The sequence below is a fragment of the Manacus candei genome, unplaced genomic scaffold (assembly GCF_025592945.1).
Source record: "Manacus candei isolate 608988 ecotype Guabito, Panama unplaced genomic scaffold, ASM2559294v1 h1tg000077l, whole genome shotgun sequence".
NCBI lineage: Eukaryota > Metazoa > Chordata > Aves > Passeriformes > Pipridae > Manacus > Manacus candei.
Genome location: NW_026138125.1, coordinates 7,690,922 through 7,713,661, shown reverse-complemented (window position 1 = coordinate 7,713,661; position 22,740 = coordinate 7,690,922). Strand labels below are relative to the sequence as shown.

General features: G+C 47.6%; 1 protein-coding gene and 1 long non-coding RNA gene across 3 annotated transcripts in view; one reads left to right on the top strand and one right to left on the bottom strand.

The window, feature by feature from the left end:
- GALNT13 (polypeptide N-acetylgalactosaminyltransferase 13) overlaps positions 1–22,740 on the bottom strand; it is a 61,543-nt gene that overhangs the window by 14,003 nt on the left and 24,800 nt on the right. Inside the window, 6 exon segments of the mRNA XM_051810176.1 lie at positions 5,095–5,275; positions 11,757–11,874; positions 18,501–18,556; positions 18,558–18,672; positions 20,915–21,080; positions 21,083–21,121. Of these exon segments, the coding sequence (XP_051666136.1) occupies positions 5,095–5,275; positions 11,757–11,874; positions 18,501–18,556; positions 18,558–18,672; positions 20,915–21,080; positions 21,083–21,121 (675 nt within the window).
- Positions 1–22,740, top strand: part of LOC127481225 (uncharacterized) — a 42,659-nt gene that overhangs the window by 6,806 nt on the left and 13,113 nt on the right. The window contains exon 1 of one of the 2 annotated variants that reach the window (XR_007908160.1): positions 4,477–4,626. The exons of the other annotated variant lie outside the window; for it this stretch is intronic. This is a non-coding gene — a long non-coding RNA (uncharacterized LOC127481225). Of the gene's footprint in view, positions 1–4,476; positions 4,627–22,740 lie in introns of those variants that run through there. 2 annotated transcript variants of the gene reach the window in all.

The window sequence follows — 22,740 nt, the reverse complement described above, 5'->3', positions numbered from 1 at the left end:
TATGTGAACTGAACCCCCTCAGCACCAAACCTGGGCTCCCATGGAGTGGCAACATCCCAGGGCTGTCCCCTTGCTTTGTGTGTCCTTCTTTATTCACCCCAAAAGGACCCAAAGGTTCCAGTTCCAAACCAGCCCAGAACCACCAGCTCTCAGGGAAAACACCCCTGGGAAAACACCCTGTTTCTGTTCCACTTCCCAATCCTCCCAGGAATTTCCATTCCCACCTTTCGCTTCAGCCCTGAAATTCCTGGCTAGAAAAAGCAACAAACCTTTTCCCATTCAATCCCACTCACCTTCACACTGAAATTTCTGTAATTAAACAAACTCCAGCAAAATAAAATCTGGTTTTCCATCCTAACAGATGTTGAGATGGGGAGATTTTGGGGTGTTTGGCACTGGGCATCAGCCCCCTTTCCCTTCCAGGTGTCTTCCCTTTCTTTCCTAAACTCACATTCCCTGATCCCAAAGCTCTTTTATTTTATATATTTATCTATATATATTTATATATATCTATATTTATTTATATTTTATATATAAATATTTATTTATGTATTTATCTATATGTCTATATTATATCTATAAATATTTATATATTTATCTATATATATCTATATATATTCTCCTCATCTTGCACCAACTTGCACACACCCCCTGCTCTGTCTCCAAGCAAGGACCTCATCTATATGGATCCCAGCAACCCTCTCTATTCCCTCCTGTTCCATTTAAAGCCAGGCCACTATAAATCAATCCCTATTTATTGTCCCCACTCGCTGAATAATCGATGGGACTCACAGGAAACATAAAAATAAGGAATGACTCAAGTCTGCTCCCACTTAAATAAGGAAACGCAAGGAAGACGTCCTTGGGTGCAACAAAGGAATGAAACACCAGGGGAAGCTGCAGAAAGAACGGATTTAAAATATCTCAGGGAGGCAGCAGATTGTTTCCAGGGAGCAGCAGATGTGTTTGCAGCACAAATTAAATGGTTGCTGGCTCGTGTTACACCTGATTTTTTTCCTCCCCTAATAGGCATATCCTGAAAATGGGCAGACAAGGGCACAGCTCCAAATTTGGCAAAATGTGCCACTGCTGAGCAAGGAGATGTTAATTCATGTTGGTAAAGATGGAGGAAAATAACCCATCTGGAATGAAACAGAAGAACTGAGAATAGTTTCATTTATGTAAGAGTTACACCTGGAAAACTTAATCCATATGCGAGGTTTGCCACAGTCCGGGGGCTGGAAAAGCCTGGGAGAAAGTGGTTGTTTTCCTGAGGGGATTTTCAGTGGATTCAAAGGGAAAACAATGTGAGCAGAAAAGTGCACATCTGGCTGGAGCTCAGCTCTGAACACCTGGATCACCAGCTCCTGATCCGAGGAGTCAAGGGAGAGAGCTAATCCTGGAATCATGGAATGGGTTGGGCTGGAAGGGACCTTAAAGTCCATCCACTCCCACCCCTGCCATGGGCAGGGACACCTTCCACCAGCCCAGGTTGCTCCAAGCCCCGTCCAACCTGGCCTTGGACACTTCCAGGGATCCAGGGGCAGCCACAGCTTCTCTGCCCAACCTGTGCCAGGGCCTCCCCACCCTCCCAGCCAGCAATTCCTTCCCAATATCCCCTCTCTCCCAGCCCTCTGGCAGTGGGAAGCCATTCCCTGTGTCCTGTCCCTCCATCCCTTGTCCCCAGTCCCTCTCCAGCTCTCCTGGAGCCCCTTTAGGTCCTGGAAGGGGCTCTCAGGTCTCCCTGGAGCCTTCTCTTCTCCAGGGGAACCCCCCCAGCTCTCCCAGCCTGGCTCCAGAGCAGAGGGGCTCCAGCCCTGGAGCATCTCCGTGGAAAGTTGGGATAAGAGCAAAGAAGCACCTGGAATGTGACCCTGGGCTGTGGATCCCCATCATTTCCACTGATCATTTGATGACTTAAAGTCAAATCAGTGGCAGGCTGACTGCTAATTACGCAGGTTAGCTGCTGTTAATGAAAGAAATGAACCCCTTGCTAGAGGTGCCAATAACAGCCGGGTATGGGGGGAAGGAGAGAGAATTGCTGAAAATAAAGGAATATGTTCTTTTGTGGCTCCAAGGTTTCCACTCCCCTCTGGGCATGGAGCCTTCCCAAGCAGGCAGGGAAAAAACCCTTTTTGCAGTCAGACAATTGCAACGGGTTGTCCTGTTTAGGAGGGAAATCCCTCCCATTCCCACCTCCCAGGACCGTTTTAATCTCATCCCAAATATGGCTCCAACCACTGACTCCAGCTGGGACAGGGCCACACACCAGCTCCTGTTTTACAGAGCAAATTCCTCCATTGCCTTTCTTTCCTCCTTTAATCCCATTCGAGTGTATCCAGGGTTTCTGAGGGGTTTTTAAGCCCTCCTGAATTGTTTGGCTCGTGGCTGGAGCTGCAGCTCTGAGCCAGGCTCCAAGGAAAACCCAAAGCTCCCTGTCAGTGCAGTGTTACCCTAAACCAAACAGACAAGTGTTCCTCAGCACTGCAGGGACATTTGGGGATTTTTTTTCCCTTTTTTTTTGTCAATCTAGGTTGGATTTATTAAAAATTCTAGTTCCTGACTCATCTCAGCACATGGCAACAAACAGGCAGCACATCCATGGCCACATTCAAGGCTCCCAGAAATAAAGAGGTTTCTCTTACCCACACACAAGGATAAGGGAAGGCACCAGTTTAAAATATGTGCAAGACTCCCAAAAATTTCAGATGGGCTCTTCTTCAGCACTGTTCTGTTTTTACAGGCAACTCTATGGATCAGATTTTAATTTGGAATACAATTATTGGGCGTGCACCCTAATTATGCTGAGAGAGATATTTAATGCCCTTCACTGGGAAGAACCATTGGCTCCTCTCTCTCCTGGGATATCCACTGAGGAATCCAATTAATCAGGTCCCAGGGGAGGAGTGGGAAGATGAGTCTGTGCTGATGGATAACAGCTTCAGAGACCTAATTACTAACATGCAACTTGCTTTGTTCTCAAGCAGAATTAGGCAGAGATCTCCCCTTTTTTTTTTTTGAATAATAAATGAAGGGAAAAGAGTAAAAAAGCAGATTAAAAACATTGGGAACAATTTCTGATCTTTAGGAATGACCTATTTTAAAAAAAAAATCTACTATTTCCTGTGCATTTTTATGGAGAGTTTTCAGTTAAAATGATAATTTTGTTTTCGAAATCTTTTGTCCTCCCTTTGCTTCTTAATCCTGGGCAACATCATTATCTCATTTTAACACTCAATTAATACAGCATATTAATAAATACCTTCAAAAGAGAGCAGAAAATTCCAGGACCACCTATACCAAAGCTTTTTCCTGTGCCACAGGCAGGAAATTTTGAATTCCACAAACCTTGTCCTGCCAACACCACTTTTATTGACCTGATTTCACCCTTTTCTTTCAATGAAATCATGTCCAGGGGTTCTCTGTTGGAATTTTGTACCAAAACCTTGGGCAAACATGGGAATGTGTGACTGTAAAGATGAGAGGGCACTTTCAGAAGCACCAAATTTCAGCTGATTTGGGCTCGTTTCAGAAGGGAATGCTGGTTTTTCTTCACAGAAAGACCAGGCCCCTGTCCCAAGTCCCTCTCCAGCTCTATATTTAATATATATCTAAGGTATAGACACATAAATACCTTTTTTACACCACTAACAGGGCACTTAAGATGTGCAGAGTTATTTTTATGGTGCTTTAATTTTTTGTCCCCTTCCTAAGGGTTTTCCAGGATGGATCCAAAATGTTTTCTGAGCAGCCACAGGACATGTGGGATAACAGGAGCACAAACCCAGAGTGATTCCCAGCTTGGAATTAAATCCTGGCACTTGAACACTGACTGAGATGTCCTGAACCCCTGGAAAAATCCAAACCCCAAAACAGCCTGTGGAAAAAAAGCAGGAGTGCAGCTGGAATGAGCTGAGCTGCAACAGAGGAGATGAAATTAAAAACTCCCACAGGTATTATTTACTTCTTGGTGACACTGAAAATTTAAACTGACTCTGCTGCGACAGAATTTCAATTGGAAGGAGCTTTAAAGATGGAAAAACGAGGAAATTATCTCAGAGCACACAATAAAACAGCAACAATCACTTCCACATTCCATGGCTGCCCTCCACCACCTGTGAGGAAGGGAATTCCTGAAGGGAATTCCTGTCACTGAGGATTGAGCTCCCAAGGGCTCCTGCTTTCCATGACCCAGAGCATCTCTGCTGCCTCTCCCACTGACATCCTGCCCAGGGACCTTCAGGGATTTTAGGGATAACCTGGTCAAATTCTGGGTTCAGAGACCTTCCCTGCTTGGCTGCAAATGAACATTATGGGAATAATGTTCCAAAAAAACCCCTGGGAACTGCAGGAGAGGAGGGGCCTTAAGGTGGTTTTCCTTGGGAACAGAACACAGAGGGTTTGGCACGGAGGGGCTGGAGCGTGTCCAGGGAAGGGGCTGGAGCAGCAGGAGGGGCTGAGGGAGCTGGAGGGGCTCAGCCTGGAGAAAAGGAGGCTCAGGGGGGACCTTCTGGCTCTGCAACCCCCTGACAGGAGGGGGGAGCCGGGGGGGGTCGGGCTCTGCTCCCAGGGAACAAGGGACAGGAGGAGAGGGAACGGCCTCAGGCTGTGCCAGGGGAGGCTCAGGTGGGATATTGGGAGAATTCCTCATGGAAACGGTCATCAAATCCCGGAAGAGGTGGAGTCCCCGTCCCTGGAGGGATTTAAAATCCATGTGGATGTGGCACTCGGGGACAGGGGTCAGTGGTGGCCTTGGCAGTGCTGGGGGAATGGTTGGTCTCGACAATCTAATAGGGCTTTTCCCACCCAAACCATTCCATGGCTCCACGACACGTCCACACCTCCCCATGTGCTCCTCACACCTCCCCTTCCCAGCTCCCCAGACCGGAACACCGAGGGAAAAGCGCTGAGGGAACAATGCTGAGGGAACGATGTCGAGGGAACGATGCTGAGGGAACAACGCTGAGGGAACAAAGCTGAGGGAACAATGCTGAGGGAACAAAGCTGAGGGAACAATGCTGAGGGAACAAAGCTGAGGGAACGATGCTGAGGGAACAATGCTGAGGGAATGCTGCCGAGGGAACGCTGCCCTACCCGGGGAGATGATGTAGAAGAAGTCCTTGAAGTCGTCCATCCAGACCTCGGCCAGCCTGCGGTTGTTCTTGTTGATGACGTGGCCGGTGCCCCCCGGGAAGGTGTAGGGGGTGGCCTTGCGGAAGACGTGGCCCACGTGGGAGCAGGTGACGATCTCCAGGGAGCCCCCGCACTGCCAGACCTGCGGGGGAACGGCACAGCCCCGCTCAGAGGGACCCTGGCACGGGGGCACCCACAGCGAGGGCAGCACGTGGGTCCCACTTATCCCCCCGGGAATTTGAAGGGCAGGTTTTGTGGGAACTTCAGGGATACAGCTCTGGATGGCAGCGAAAGGGGGGAGACTTTAACTGCGGGGGGGAGCTGGTGGGAAAGGGTCACTTGGCTCTCTGACCTCATCCCACTGAGAAAGGGGTCACCCCTAAGGGGGTAGTGCAGGGTATGGATTTTCTGGGATTTTGTGTTTAAGGAAACAGGGAAGAACTTTTACAGATACAAAAATTTTATATATATTTATATATAGTTATATATATAATTATATATATTAGATATAATTATATATACTATACATATATTTATATATAATTGTATATATATTATATATAATTATATATTATATATAAATATATATAATATATATAATATATTATATATAACAAATATATATAATATATTATATACATAACATATATAATTCTATATATAATAATATATATTATATATTATTATATATATTATATATAATTATATATATTTCTATAATATATATTTTATATAAAATTATATATATTTACATATACTATATATTTATATAGTACATATATTTTATATAAAATTACATATATCTACATATTATATAAAATTATATATTATATATACTATATATAATTTCATTATATATTTTTATACATAATATAATTACATGCTATATGTAATTATATTATATATATTATATGTAATTATATATAATATTCATATAATTATATTATATGCTATATATAATCATATATATTATATTATGTTACATATATTATACATATATTACACATATGCAATAATATATAATATTTGTTATATACTATATATAAATATAGTATATATATAATATATATAGAGTATATATATATTATATATATTATATATAAAATACATGATGTTACCTTGTATTTAATATTTATATTATATATATTATACATACACACACATTTTTATATATAAATATATATATGTAAGTATAATTTAATTCTTTATTACCAGGCCCCTCCTGGTGCTAAACCACCAAGTTTAGGAGCCATTGGGTGGTTTGCACAGGAACACTGGTGAAGTCTTGTAATCAGAGCTCCTTGACACAGCCCTGAGTTACCACGGCAACCTAATGCAGATTTGATTTAATTAGGGCTGCCTCCTTTCCCCTAATGTCATTAGCATGAGCAATGCTGTGGCTCTGTGGGATCAGCAAGGACAACATCCCAGGATCCCTGTTTTTAACCCCCCGGGTTTGGCTGCTCAGAGACAACTCGGGCAGCTCAGGGGGGACCTCGGGCTGATGGATCCCAAACAACACAAACAGCCCCCAAGGGAGCAGGGAAGAAACCCAAAATGCACACAACTGGTGTGCTCACAAAGCAACTGGGAGGAGCTGGGCACAACTTCCTCACCAGTTCTGCTGCTCTCCCCGGCAGGTAATTCCTGCCACGCCACCATTGGTAAAAATACCTGTTCCTGGACACTTGGAAAGCCCATTTTTGGCTCCCCTGGGTGCAACCTGCTCCCTGTGACAGCTGGAACAGGAGTGGGAATGAACCTGCACCCTCCTCTCATAAAAAAGACTTTTTTCAATATTATTTAAGGAACCCGAACAAATCAACCTTCCTGGATGCTCCCATGTAAAAGGGCCTAAAAGGGCTGCAAATCCTTTCAATGCTGATGTTTGGGATAATGGCATTTGTTTGGGATAATGTCACTGCTGCTGGAGGATGGGATGGTCCAGGGGGTGGAACCCTGGACAGGATCCAGGGAGGGAAAGGCACTTTGGAGGATTCAGGGATTCCCAAAACAGGGGGTTTTGGGGATCTGGACCAACATCAAAACTCCCCCCTCCCATTTGATGATAAATCCCCCAATATAAAAACAGCTCCAGGAACACCCTGACTGCCTTCCACAAGTTCCTATCCTGGCAAAGGACTGTGGGATTTCAGGGATCTGTTCTACACACAGGCTCTGGAATGCATGATGTGTAAGTAATAAACAGGAGAAAAACACTCTCAGAAACCTAATACCATAAATCTCTCTAATGAAATCAACTGAACTGGTATATCTGGAATATTTTCCCTATGGAATCCTAAAAACCCTGACGTAGAGCAAATTAATGCAGCCCAAAGAAAGGGAAAAATGCAACCACACAAATACATTTTAAGTACAATTTTTGAGCAATCTCTGCTCCTCCAATGAGTTCATGCACTCACACAGCTGAGGAATCCTGAAAAGCACAGAGAGCTTTTCCATCTGCTTGCCAGGTGATTACGGATTTATACTCCCCAAATTCCACTCCCCAACATGCAGAATTAATTTCAATGTCACCCTGTACTTCCAAAATAACCTTCCAGGCACGAATCAGCCCCCGGACCCAAATAAGCCCACACAGCCCTGGGATTCCAAAGTCCAGAGGAGGGATTGGGATAAAACTGTTCATTTCCATGTGTTCCAATGCTCTGCTCCACCTGGGATTCTGCAGCTGGAGGTGAGACCTCCCACACGGGCAGGGGGAGGTTGCTGTTAATGATCTGCTGTCCCTGGGAAAGCACCCACAGAATTCCAGGATGGTTTGGGTTGGAAGGAACCTTAAATCCCATCCAATCCACCCCCTGCCATGGGCAGGGACACCTTCCACCAGCCCAGGTTGCTCCAAGCCCCCTCCAACCTGGCCTTGGACACTTCCAGGGATCCAGGGGCAGCCACAGCTTCTCTGCCCAACCTGGGCCAGGGTCTCATCCTGATTCACAGCAGGAATTCCTTCCTAATATCCCATCTAAACCAGTTTAAACACATTCCCCCTTGTCCTGTCCCTCCCTGCCTTGTCCCCAGTCCCTCTCCAGCTCTCCTGGAGCCCCTTTAGGCCCTGCAAGGGGCTCTCAGCTCTCCCTGGAGCCTTCTCTTCTTCAGGTGAACATTCCCAGCTCTCCCAAACTGGCTCCAGAGCAGAGGGGCTCCAGCCCAGCAGTTTTTTCCATCAAGAAAGATTTTTAATTGGAACCACACTAAGATACAAGAGAATTAACCCTCCCTGCCCCTGACTCATCTCCAGTAAGAACTCCCACAACAGTCAAACACAAACTTCAGAGCCCAAGAAGAACTTGTCACGTCCCTGAGGAAATCCCCATTTCTGTGTCCTCTTCTGCACTTCCAACAGCTGCCAGAAATCCCAAATAAGCATCATCTTACCCCTGTCAGAGCACATACTTCCTTCCTCGGCCCTGCTTTGGCCTACTTGGACTATTCTAAAGAATAATCTTTTTTTTCCTGCTGCAGAGATTATTTTTAATACCCTTTCCAAAAGCCACATGAGCTCCTTTCTGAGTAGCAAGTTTTCAGGGCATTCTCCAACTGGGAAAAAAAACATTTAGAGAATACAACAGCAAATTAAAAATGCTTAAGGAATTCTATAAACAAAAATAAGGCTTAAGAATAAATGAGGTTTTCATTATTAAATCAGACTCTTAGAGCTGGAAGAGATTCCTGCCAGGACTATTATTATTTTTTTCCAATTGCCTTTATTAAAAGACATCCCATAAAGGAGTCATTACAGGGCAATCAGCAGCGAGCAGCAGCACAGTAAAAAGACAAAATATTGATTTGCCCAGAAATAACCAAATTATACCCCGTGGATGCTGCTCCAGAGCCCCCCCCAAAATTTCTGGGGGCTTAAAAGGGCTGCAAATCCTTTCAATGCTGATGCTTGGGATAATGGCATTTGTTTGGGATAATGTCACTGCTGCTGGAGGATGGGATGGTCCAGGGGGTGGAACCCTGGACGGGATCCAGGGAGGGAAAGGCACTTTGGAGCACTTTGGAGGATTCAGGGATTCCCAAAACAGGGGGTTTTGGGGATCTGGACCAACACCAAAACTCCCCCCTCTCATTTGATGATAAGTCCCCCAATATAAAAACAGCTCCAGGAACATCCTGATGGCTCAACCCTATTATTTTCCAAACCACAGCGGAGTCTCCTGTTTTCCATGAGATATTCCAGAGATATCCTGCTGGATAATGGCAGGTTTGGAGCTGGAGGAACCTCCCCAAACCCTTGGCTCTCTCTGCTCCCAATTTCCTGCAGATGTGTCACATTAGGTGGGTCTTAAACCCCTTTTCTGTCCTTGACCCAGTGGGACTCAATGCACCTGAATATTTGACTGGCCTTTACAGAACAATTAATTCCAATAAATAATTCCAATAAACAGCACCAGGAAGTTCCCTGGCCCTCCCATGGCAACATCCCAGGGCTGGAAATTCATCATTTTATTCATTTTATTTCTATTCTTAACACCAAGCCCTCTCTTAGGCCATGCACATATTCCAGGCTGGCAATGGTTCTTTAAATTTAAGTGGGAAAATCTTCTGAAAACAAACAAATCATGTTCTCTAATATGAAATTCATGCCCCCAAATCCACGTGTCTCCTCTCCTTGCTGCCCTCCCCTCGGCCTTAAAAAGTATTTTATATTCTGATTATGTTCATATTATAGTCTTATATTCTTCTATTCTGATGATATTCTTCTATTCTGATGATGTTCTTCTATTCTGATTATATTCTTCTATTCTGATTCTCAGAGCAAGGGCAGAGCTGCTGCCCTGCCTTTATCCCCTGGGATTTCTGTGGAGAGCACGGATATTGCTGGTCTTTGTCCCTCCACGCATTTGGGACCAAGATTTATAATTCAAAGCTGAAATGAAGATCTTATGCTGGTATTCTCACTAAATTTATAGAAGCTAAGCCCATCTCTGGCTTACTGAGAGAAATATGGAATAGAATTCAAGCTGCCAAGAGCCAGAGCAGAACAGCACCAGGGGAAGACAAAATAACACCACTGAACTGCTCAGCTCCTCAGGAAAAGCTTCCAAAAACATGTGAACATTATTCAAGCAAGAGCAGGAATTAGGAATATCCCATTTAGGGCATTTCTATACCCTTTGCTGGAAGCTGGATAAATGATCACAGGCTGCTCTGTGTCATATCAGGTATTTATGGAATCCCAAAATCCCAAAATGGTTTGGAGTGGAAGGGACCTTAAACCTCATCTTGTTCCACCCCCTGCCATGTCCATAGTCTCCAACACAGACCCTTAAACAAAACCCCCTTGTTTATCCCTTTGTGTTGGAGTTGGGTTTTCAGGGATTATCTTTTTCAGGATGAAAACTCACTGTTCTTCCCAAAAGAGAGTTCAGGATTTCAGATTTCCCTGACAAGAACAAGCCCTTTCCATAGGAATGACCCAAAATCTGTCCCACAAAAGCCTCTGTAAGGGACAAATTCCAGCAGTAACAAATGGCCTCGAGGTTCCCCCTGCCAGGGCTTGATGTGCATCAGCAATTCTCATCTTCAAATGCCAGGGAACTTTCCAGGAATCCCGAGGAACAGCAAGAACACACTGATTTAATCTGGGACAGGCACATTTTTGATGCTTTAAAGCAGTGCCAGTCACTCTGTGCTCCAGGGAGCTGCTCTAAAACGTGGGAAAGCAGCCTCCTCACAGGCTGCAGGGAAAACAACCTCCTATACAGGAGTATTTTAGGGGTGTACACATCCAAAAAATGTTGAAATGACTCATTTCAAACACTCAGGCTCAGCAGAAGTAACTCAACCCTTTGATTTTACTGCAAAGCCAACGAATAAAGTCGATAGAAACGGCCTGAAAATGCTTTTAAATTCTCAGTCGGTCCTCTCTAGAAATACCTCCCTCATAAAAACCTTCAAAGGGGTTTCTGTCGTGGAAAATGGTCCTGGTTGAACAGGAAAGACAGAAAAAAGGGACAAAGGGACTCTCCAGGCCGTGCTGTGGGTGCCACACAGGAATCCTGGGGGTTATTGCCCGGAATTCCTGCAAACTGTGCCCCCTCAGAGCAGTTCAAAGCCATTTCCAACATCCCTTCCAACCAGCACTCATCAAAGCCTCCATTTTCCAGCTTTAGGGCAGTTATTAAATGCATTTCCCTCAGAGATGTTATCCATGCCATGGGAACACACCTATTCCAGCAGGAACACAGGGATTTTCTGCAGGAATGGGAATTTCCCTCACACAACCCCAAAATCCCAGCCAGAACTTGGAAGTTCATGATGTCATAACCTCCAAAACTTCTGTTGAAACACATATTTATATTGCTTTATATATAAATTTACATCAATATTTGTCATCAACATCAGCTCACAGGAAGCCTCGTTTCTCGTAAGGAGGGATTACTAAAATACACAGAATTTTGAAATCAGAAAAACCCCCAAAGAGCATTAAAATATTTCATGCAGTAAAAAGGGTGGAAATATTGCAGGGAGGTGGTTCCCAAATCCTTGGAAATTCAAATTAAGCCACCTAAGAGCGCCCTGAGCGTGGGGTAGGAACTGGTACAGCACAACTGTGGGGTTTTGGACAGAAAATGAAGGAAAACAGCAATTACCCTAAAAGACATTTCAAGATTCTCGCCACCCCAGATATCCATTCCTGCATCGTAAGTTCCTATCTCTTCAAAGTAGTTTCTGTCAATAGAAAATAGGCCACCAGCCATAGTAGGGGTCCTAGTTGAAAACAAACAGAAAAAAAAAAAACAAACGAAAACAAAAACAAGAAAACAAAACAAAAACAAAAAAAAAAAAAAGAAAAGGGAAAAAGAAAAGAAAAAAGAAAAAATACCTTTTGAGAGACGCTGTGGAATTGAGCAGCCACACTACAGCACATTTCACTACCTCACAGGTGCACTACACAGCATTTCTAGGCACACAGCTGGAACAGAAGCCACGAGGAATAAAAGGACAATTTGACTGTACTGGCTGTGCTCTCCCCCAAAATCCATGGGAGCCCCGTCCCAGCCACAGCTCCGGGTCCTTCCCTACCCGTCAAACTGCATTTCCAGGGATTATTTGGGAGCATTGTGGTGGTGAAGTGGGTGGAATCCTGGCCCTCTGCGTGCAGAGCAGCAGCTCCAATCCCATCTGGAATGCTCAGTGAGGAGTTTAATGCCTCGGCTTTGCCTCAGAGGAGACTAAATGTGCATAAAATTACCAGGCCTAATCTCTCCTAACAGGATTATAAATCCTTACAAGCAGCAAATCCACCCGAGTGCAGCTCCCTTTGTGTGAGGGTGTCCCAATTCCCTGTCCAGGCTGCTCCCTGTTTTCCCAAATGCCATGAGGAATGCCCACCCCAGCTGGCAGGAGCACAGCTCTGAGGGAGGGAACAACACCCCCCAAATCCCAGCTCTCCTACAAAATACCCACACACGGACTCGGGGGTGCAGATAAAGAGGGTGGAGGTTCAGCCCAAATTTGTCCCAGCCCTGTTTGCTGAGCTCTCAGCATTCCTGAGGGAATTGTGGGAAACCTGTGGGATTTGGTGGGGAGGACCTCCAGGCACATCGAGGTGTCATGGAATCATGGAATGGTTTGGGCTGGAAGGGACCTTAAAGCTCATCCCCTGCCATGGGCAGGGACACCTCCCACCAGCCCAGGTGGCTCCAACCCGGCCTTGGGCACTTCCAGGGATCCAGGGGCAGCCACAGCTTCTCTGGGCAACCTGGGCCAGGGCCTCCCCACCCTCCCAGGGAAGGATCAAGGATCCTTGATCAGGAATCAAGGATCAGCCACATTTCCATCCTCAGCTTCAAACCCAACAGCCCAGTGGGTGACACTGGATTTTGGGGTGGGTGATGTGACACCAGCTCAGCCCATCCCTGCACAGCCCCTGCACCACCAGCAGCAATAATGAGGGTTCCTACAGCTTCCTCTCAGAGTTATTTTACCTCCTGGAGTCACTCCAGTGATGGGTTCAGGTCAACTCTGATCCCCAGTTGAACCCAGTTTGATTTTTGGATACAGCCTCAGCTTCCCATTTGTGCAGTTCCTGGCAGCCAACAGGATTCCCACCCTGGCCCTGCACCACACAAACCCCAGGTTTGCTGCATCCCACTGATGCCTCAGCCCAGCCCAGCATGCCCAGATGGCAAGAGAGACATCCAAGGGACCCCACTCCTGCCATGGGATACTCCCTAATTCCAGGCAACAGCACCTCACCCTGCATCCCACAAGGAATCCCATCCTGGGCATCCACCACTCCAACGGCTCCCACAGTCACAACATCACTAATAAACAAGACCACTATTTATTTATCTTGGAATAAGGTTTTTACACCTTTTACACAGTCTCAATCCCTGCTGTGCATCACCTAGGCAGGATTAATTGCAATCAACTCTGAGTTTAATAATTAAGTTCTAATTATTAATAATGAGAAGATATACACAATATCAAGAGTTCAAGGAGCATTTGGACAATGCTCTCAGGCACATGGTGGGATTTTTGGGGTGTCCTGTGCAGGACCAGGAGTTGGACTTGATGGTCCTTGTGGGTCCCTTCCAACTCAGGATATTCTGTGATTCTAATACACTCCTAATATTTAATCTTGTATTTTTCCTCCTCATATCTAATTTATACTCGAGAAAAGATTTTCCAGAACAAATCTATATTTTTAGTATTTCTAATACTTGCCTGGAGTGCCTTCAGCTCAAAAAACTGAAGGGCAGGCATGGAAATATCCATAAAAATGGGCTGAGCAGGGACTGCAAAAGCCCAGCACAGAAACACTTCATGTTTTTAATCCTTGTCAGACGAGATGTTTGGGAGCTGATCTTTAGCACAGACAAGGTTTCTGTTGCTGCAGGAAAAAACGAGTTCCCTCAAAGGCAAAGGATGCTCTGCAGAGTACAAATACTGTACAAGGGTCTCCCAGTGGAAAAAGGAGGAGGAAAGGTTTAGCAGGGCTGGGTTTAGCCCAGTGAGCACTGCCCTGCCTGAGGAGCAGCTGCTCTGCTCCCGGAATTCCCAGACCTTCCTGCAGCCACTGGACCATCCCCAGGGAGACTCAGCTTCAAGCTCCACCTCTGCCCACGGCAACCACCCAGGTTTTGCTCCCTGAGCAGCAAAAACGGGCTTTGCACTTAAAATAACCCCTTTTGACAAGGTCTGCTCGTTTCCAAGCGTGACGGAGCCGGAGGTTACTCCGGTGACAGTGGAATTACAGCATTTACATGGAAACAGAGAAAATCCTCAGGACCAGCCAAACAGCAGCAAATAGTCTTTGTTATCCAAACAAAAAAAATACCTCTAAACCCACTGTAATGAGTCCCTGGGGGCTGCTGGACCTTCAGAGTGAGACACAAACCCCTGCACCAACCCCTGCCCGCTCCAAGGCTCAGGCAATGTGTGCTCCCAAAGCCACAGCTCCTATTTCATTCCTGCAAATAAACGTGTTCCAACTGATCCCAACACGTGTCAGAGAATGAAAGATTTGTCTCCAGAATAACCTGTAATTCAGGTTTTTTTCCTGAATGGTCCTTGGCCTCAGTTTGGTTTCAGTCCTTGCAGAGACACCTCGGGAGCTGAAAGGTCCCCGTGGTCATCCTGCTTCTGAGCATTGTAAGGAATCAAGGAATCATGGAATGATTTGGGTTGGAAGGAACCTTAAAGCTCATCTGTCCATGGGCAGGGACACCTTCCACCAGCCCAGGTTGCTCCAAGCCCCTTCCAGCCTGGCCTTGGACACTTCCAGGGATCCAGGGGCAGCCACAACTACTGTACATGACACAAAATTGGAAAGTACAAAAACCCCCCAAGAAATGCCAAAATCTGACCAGCACCAACTGCCAGCCCCTCATCCCCCAGGGTGGGGGGCACTGAGGGGGGGAGGTGGCCTGACCTGCTGCCAGTGCCCTGCTCAGCCCCCAGCCCTGGCACTGCCCACGCCCATCCATCACCTTGGAACATCTGCCAGCAGGAAAGGCTTTCCCTGCCTTCCCAAAACCTGGGATTCCTTAGGCTGGAGGTACCATTTCAGGCTGTTTTGGGGCAAGGTCCTGCCCTGTGGTGTTAATTAACTGACCTGAGCAATGGATGGGTAAGGGAGGAGAAAAGGGCTGTTAGACCAGGGGTGAAGAACCAGGAGGAGAAACAAGGGGCAGAGGTGGCAGAGATGGGTGTGTGAAGAGCAGGAATAGCATCCAGGAACAGATCCTGGAGGAGAATGGAGCTGTCCAAGGTATCCCTGAGCAGCACAAGCAGCACCTGTGGATCCCCACGTTCCCAGTGCTAAAAATAAGGCAAAGAATCCCATTTTTCTGAGCAATGTCAGGAGCTCCCTCCCTGCTGTGCCACATGACAAGGAGCTGTGGGCTTTGAATGGCAGAGCCATGGAATTCATTAACCTTTCCCAGCAAATCCAGAGATTCCAAGAAGATGTTTGACTCCAATACGGGACTGAGAACTGCTCAACTCCTGTAACTCCCTCAGCAAATCCACCAGCACTGATCAGATCCATGGACTGGGAAGAGTCAGGGACCCTTTTCCAGAGGTTCAGCACCTTCTGCCCTTAATTCCATAGGGGTTAATGAGTTAATTTAGGGAATGTAATGGCTCAGCTCTGTCCAGACTCATCAGCCAGCTCTTCTCACTAAGCTTTCCTCATTTTTTCCAAAAAACCACTTCTGCAGCAATACAAATTACACATAAATAATAAATTGTATGTAAAATAACCCCTGGTGTGATGATGCCTGTGTTATGACTTTAAATCTAGAGAGCAAAGGTAGGAATTTATCCCTGTAATTATGGAAGATAAATTCTTTAGAGTGAAACCTGTGCAGATCACAGGGATTTTAAATTACCAAAGAGCAGAGTCTGAGGGCAGCAATGGTGTTACAGACATGACAAGGGTCACCCAAGGAGGTTTGTGTTTTCTGCCTGTTCCACTGATTACAGAGAAAAATAGGAATAAAAACACGAGGCTGAAATGATGTGAGAGAACAGGGAAAGCAACATGGAATTAAAAAAATGAACTCACCAATTTGCTTCTACACTTTTGGCCTGGCTTAGGCTGGTGGTGATTTCCCCCCCCCCCCCCCCCCCCCGTTTTTTGAATATCCAGCTTCCAAAACTATTTGTAACTGAGCTCAAATGTGATTTTTTTCACAGAATCATGGAATCCCTGAGGCTGGAAAAGCCCTCCCAGCCCATGGATACCCTCTGTGCCCAATGCCCCCCTTGTCCCCCAGCCCAGAGCACTGAGTGCCACGGCCAGTCCAGGGCTGGGGACTCCAAACCTCCCTGGGCAGCCTTTTCCAGTGCCTGACCACCCTTTCCATGAGAAAATTCCTCCTGAAGTCCAACCTGACCCCTGGCACAGCTGGAGGGTAGAACTGAGCTCCTTGGATGTGGAATTTCTGGTGGATTCTGATGTGCTGGTGAACACAGTGGAGGTGCTGGTTGGACTCAATGGTCTTAAGAGGCCTTTTCCAATCTAAATGATCCCATGATTCTGGCATTCTTCTGGCACCAAAGAGCCTGGAATGCCTAAACTAAACCCCAGCACTTTGATCTTAATCCAGCACAAAGAGCCTCCTCTTCACTCCACAGCTCTTGTGTAAGGGACAATTATGGCACATGTGGCACTTGGCCCCCTGACCCCCTCACCCACACTCTGCTCACCAACACCCCTCTGAGGGGAGAATCCCACAAAATCCCACCTAAAAGCTGGTGTGGGGAAAAAAAAAAAGAAATACAAAACCCCCCATTTTTACATTTTAACAATTTGCAGAGTCGATGACTTGTCTGAGTCAGGGTTAATTTTGAGCCCTGCTCCATCCCAAGGGAAGGAAATAAGAACTGGGAATTGCCTTTCTTTGGAAACTCCCTGTGATAAAGGGAAATTTCCAGTTTCTCTTTAGAAATTCCCTTTCCCTCCTCTGGAAAATATCTGTGGATTTGGGAGACTTGGGATAGATAGAGTACAGAGAGGCTCTGCAGCTCGTTAGGGTAATTAATTAACTCTCCCAACTTCCACCCACACCTGAGCTTTAATGAAGGAGCTGCTGCCTGAATTCACAGCCCAGAGAGAACATTTTAGATCCTGAGAAAAACAGTTCTCCTGACTCCAAAATAGCTTCACCCCCTCCCTCCATTAAGGACTTCCTGGCAACCCTCCTTGCTTTTCCTGGGAATAAAACCTAAAACACCCAGCCCTTCCCTCATTCCAGGCTTTGAAGGACAAGCAATGACAGATTTTGGCCATTTTCTGGCAAAATTAATGGTAAAAGGCTTTTTCTGGCCTCTCCATCCCTGCCCTACCTGGACACACCATCCCCTGAGCTGCCTCTCCTTCTCCCTCCCTGCTCCAGGGATGTGCAGCATTGGAATTCTGCCCACTCCATCCCACCTTCCACGGGTTGGAAACCATTACATCCACTCAGAAAAAACCTTTTTTTCATCTATTTTTGAACTTCCCCTGAAGCCACGGAAGCCGTTAGAGCTGAGCAAATAACCCCTCACCAGTAATTTATTCAATTTGTTCCCTTTCAGCTTCATTTAGAATTTGGGAAGAGGTTTTGTTACACTCTGTGGTTCCAGCAATTAAATGGAAGAGGTCAGGACAGGCTCTTCCATCATCTCTCACTCAGGGTGCAGACTCATCAATCCTATGGGCACATGTGGCACTTGGTCCCCTGACCCCTCCACCCTCACTCTGCTCATTAACACCCCTCTGACTGGGAGAATCCCCCAAAATCCCAGCTAAAAGCTGGTGGGGGAAAAAAAAAACAATTAAAAAATGCTCTTAGATCATTTTTGACTCAGGGTGCACAGTCATCAGTTCTATGGGCACATGTGGCACTTGGTCCCCTGACCCCTTCACCCTCGCTCTGCTCACTAACACCCCTCTGATTGGGAGAATCCCCCAAAATCCCAGCTAAAAGCTGGGGGGGGGGGGGGGGAAGAAATTAAAAAATGCTTTTAGATCATTTTTGACTCAGGGTGTACAGTCATCAGTTCTATTTCCTAAGAAAACAAGAGCTTCAAGTGCAAAAATCATCACAGCTGAATGTTGGGGTTCAGCGTCCAAAATGCTCAGAAACACCTTCTGATATTTGGTTAAAAAAACAGAATAAAAAGGCTGTTTGCAGAAAACTAAGGGAGGGAGCTGAGCAAGCAGAAAGATTGGTGAGGAGGAGATGAAATGGGTTTTCTCAGCTCTGCTGCAGCACTAAGGACAGGGCAGGATTTGGCCTTCGCTCCCCACAACTCCCCGACGGGATCTCGGGAGAACTTTGGGAATTGGGAGTTACTGCCTAGGGAAGCACACAGAGAGCAGGCCTGGGGCAGTGCCTCACCTGACAGGGAGGGTCCTGTCCCCTTTCCTCCTGTCCATCTCCCTCTGGGGCACGGGGGTACCAGCGGAAGTTGAGTTTCCAGTTGAAGCCCCCGTAGGTCATGTCGGAGCCCGCCATGTACTCGAACGTGTCGTCGCTGATCACGTCGATGATGGGACACACCACGGTTTTCCTGCGGGAAAAGGCACCTGGAGCTCAGCAGGGGATTGATAATGGTGTTTTTAGGGTCAGCAGGGGGGATATTGCATGGATTTGGGGGGTTGTGTGTGGGGAAAAGGGGGAAAAGGGGGGAGAAAAGGAGGGAAAGAAAAAGTGATGAAAATGGGGGTAAAAAGGAGGGAGAAGACAGGGGAGAAAAGGGGGTAAAAGAGGGGAGAAAAGAGGAGGAGAAAAAGGGGCCAAAAGGGGGAGAAAGAGGGAAGAAAAGGGGAGAGAAAAGGGGAGAGAAAAGGGGGAGGAAAGGGGGAAGAAAAGAGGGAGGAACAGGGAGAGAAAGAGGAGAGAAAGGGGAGAGAAAGGGGGGGAAGGGGAGGAGAAAAGGGGGGGAGGAAAAGGGGGGAGGAAAAGGGGGGAGGAAAAGGGGGGAGGAAAAGGGGGGAGGAAAAGGGGGGAGGAAAAGGGGGGAGGAAAAGGGGGGAGGAAAAGGGGGGAGGAAAAGGGGGGAGGAAAAGGGGGGAGGAAAAGGGGGGAGGAAAAGGGGGGAGGAAAAGGGGGGAGGAAAAGGGGGGAGGAAAAGGGGGGAGGAAAAGGGGGGAGGAAAAGGGGGGAGGAAAAGGGGGGAGGAAAAGGGGGGAGGAAAAGGGGGGAGGAAAAGGGGGGAGGAAAAGGGGGGAGGAAAAGGGGGGAGGAAAAGGGGGGAGGAAAAGGGGGGAGGAAAAGGGGGGAGGAAAAGGGGGGAGGAAAAGGGGGGAGGAAAAGGGGGGAGGAAAAGGGGGGAGGAAAAGGGGGGAGGAAAAGGGGGGAGGAAAAGGGGGGAGGAAAAGGGGGGAGGAAAAGGGGGGAGGAAAAGGGGGGAGGAAAAGGGGGGAGGAAAAGGGGGGGAGGAAAAGGGGGGGAGGAAAAGGGGGGAGGAAAAGGGGGGGAGGAAAAGGGGGGGAGGAAAAGGGGGGAGGAAAAGGGGGGAGGAAAAGGGGGGGAGGAAAAGGGGGGGAGGAAAAGGGGGGGAGGAAAAGGGGGGGAGGAAAAGGGGGGGAGGAAAAGGGGGGAGGAAAAGGGGGGAGGAAAAGGGGGGAGGAAAAGGGGGGAGGAAAAGGGGGGAGGAAAAGGGGGGAGGAAAAGGGGGGAGGAAAAGGGGGGAGGAAAAGGGGGGAGGAAAAGGGGGGAGGAAAAGGGGGGAGGAAAAGGGGGGAGGAAAAGGGGGGAGGAAAAGGGGGGAGGAAAAGGGGGGAGGAAAAGGGGGGGAGGAAAAGGGGGGGAGGAAAAAGGGGGGGAGGAAAAGGGGGGGAGGAAAAGGGGGGGAGGAAAAGGGGGGAGGAAAAGGGGGGGAGGAAAAGGGGGGAGGAAAAGGGGGGAGGAAAAGGGGGGGAGGAAAAGGGGGGGAGGAAAAGGGGGGGAGGAAAAGGGGGGGAGGAAAAGGGGGGGAGGAAAAGGGGGGGAGGAAAAGGGGGGGAGGAAAAGGGGGGGAGGAAAAGGGGGGAGGAAAAGGGGGGAGGAAAAGGGGGGAGGAAAGGGGGGAGGAAAGGGGGAGGAAAAGGGGGGAGGAAAAGGGGGGAGGAAAAGGGGGGAGGAAAAGGGGGGAGGAAAAAGGGGGGAGGAAAAGGGGGGAGGAAAAGGGGGGAGGAAAAGGGGGGAGGAAAAGGGGGAGGAAAAGGGGAGGAAAAGGGGAGAGGAAAAGGGGGGGGGAAAAGGGGGGTGAAAAAGGGAGGGTGAAAAAGGGCGAGTGAAAAAGGGGGGGTGAAAAAGGGGGGGGTGAAAAAGGGGGGGTGAAAATGGGGGGAGGAAAAAGGGGGGGTGAAAATGGGAGAAAAAGGGGAGAAAAGGGGGAAAAATAGAGGAAAGGGGAGAGGGGGGGAACAATGGGAGAAAGGAGGGGAAGAAAGAAAAAAGGAGGGAAAAAGAGAGAAAAAAGAGGGAATGGGAAAAAAAAGAAAGATATGGGAAAAAGGGGGGGAGAAGGGGAAAAATAAAAGAGAAGGAAAAAAGGTGCAAATTGCAGTGAGTTTTGGGGGGTCAGACAGGCAAGAAGCTGTCGCTGGTAACGAGCAGGGGAAAGCTGCCACTGGGGTGGGAACATCCAGACCTTGGGAATATTATCACATCTTTATTTAGAAATCAGATTCTGATACCAGTATCAGAGAACAATGTGATGGATTAAAACCCAACTCTCAAGTGTCTGAACCCCAATTTTCTGGCACGGTGAGGCCCGGGAAGAGCCTGGAGCTGATCCCCTGCCCCTGGAGCCAGGATTCCCTCACCTGTCCTCCTTGATCCTGGCCAGCAGAGGCTCCAGCCAGCCCAGGGTGCACTCACAGTGGGCATCCAGGAAGGTGATCACCTGGCCTTTGGAAGCAGCGGCCCCGCGGAGCCGCGCCCGGATCAGCCCCGAGCGCTGCTCCATCCGCAGGATCCTCACGGGCACCTCAGGGTCCTCACGTAGTTCTCCAAGGAGGCCTTCAGAAACTCTGCCAAACAGAATTGGGGGAGGAAACAGAGAGAAAATGTGGGGTTTAGAGAGGTTCAGCAGCTGTTGAAGACTCCAAAGGACACACAACTGCCCCCCCGCTTGTTGGAGAAACTCAGGGGGGTTGGACAAGATAAGGTCCCTTCCAACCAAACCCAACCCAACCCAACCCATTCTCGGGTTCTCTGATAAAATCACAGGAATTTTAAATAAATCACAATCAATTATTTCCTGAAATAAGCCAGCAAAGAGTGAGTGCAAAACAAGACCCTTTGGCCGATTTGCCAACGGTTCGATCCAAAAAGGGCCGTTTTGGATGAATTTAAACATTTGAGCTCTTCGGCTCCTCTTAGGAAAAACTGGAGTTACTTGGCTAAAATCTTCCTCCACCTTCTGGAACAGAGAACCATTAAGCCACTTAATGAACAGGGAAAATGCAGGGAGAGTAATTAGAGTTAAGTTAATGCTCCATGAGGCAGAACTAAAGGACGGAGTCGCTGCATCCTCTGTCCCTGGAGCAGCTGCAGCTCCAGGTTGTATTTGCCATTAGGCACATTTGGCTACTCCAGGATAATTTATCATTCCATTGACTCCATTTAAAGAATGTTGTGTGATTCCTTTTGCAGGTAATATGAGTTTCACATGGAGACACTTTTCTTTCTAAAGCCTGAGTTTAAAAAAAGAACAGGGAAAAAAGAAACCAAGAGCAAAAGAAATGAACCTCAAATAGGAGCAGTACAGGCAGGAGTTGGAATGAGATGGTCTTTAAGGGTCCCTTCCAACCCAAACCATCCTGGGATTCCATGAAATTGGCTCAGTGTGGAAATTCAGGAAAATCTGAATCACAGAATGAGGAGGTGGAGAGACAGGGAGAGATGTGGAAAAGGACTGACCTTTAGAGGAACGTGAAACATTAAACTGCAGGGCAAAAAAAGCACTGATGGAATTCTGGATACAACCTCAGAGCCCCTTCCAGGGCCTAAAGGGCTCCAGGAGAGCTGGAGAGGGACTGGGACAAGGATGGAGGGACAGGACACAGGGAATGGCTTTAAACCGACAAGGGCAGGGTTAGATGGATATTGGGAAGGAATTCCTGGCTGGGAGGGTGGGGAGGCCTGGCCCAGGTTGGGCAGAGAAGCTGTGGCTGCCCCTGGATCCCCTGGAAGTGTCCAAGGCCAGGTCAGACCAACCTGGGCTGGTGGAAGGTGTCCTGCTGGACTGGATGACCTTTAAACATCTCTTCCAACCCAAACCAGTCTGGGATTTTATGAGTTACACCCTGACAACCCACCTGTACCCCCCTGTCACTCCCTGTCAGCATCTCCACCTCTGCCCACACTTCTGCTTCTGATCATTGCATGGAATCATGGAAAGGTCTGGGTTGGAGGGGACCTTAAAGCTCATCTGTCCATGGGCAGGGACACCTTCCACTAGCCCAGGTTGCTCCAAGCCCTGTCCAACCTGCCCTTGGATGTTTCCAGGGACGGGGCAGCCACAGCTACTGGACATGATAAAAAACTGGAAGCACATTCAAAAAAAAACCCCAAGAAAGGCCAAAACCTGAGCAGCACCAACCCCCAGCCACCCTCCATCCCCTGCTCAGGAGGGGACCCTCAGACT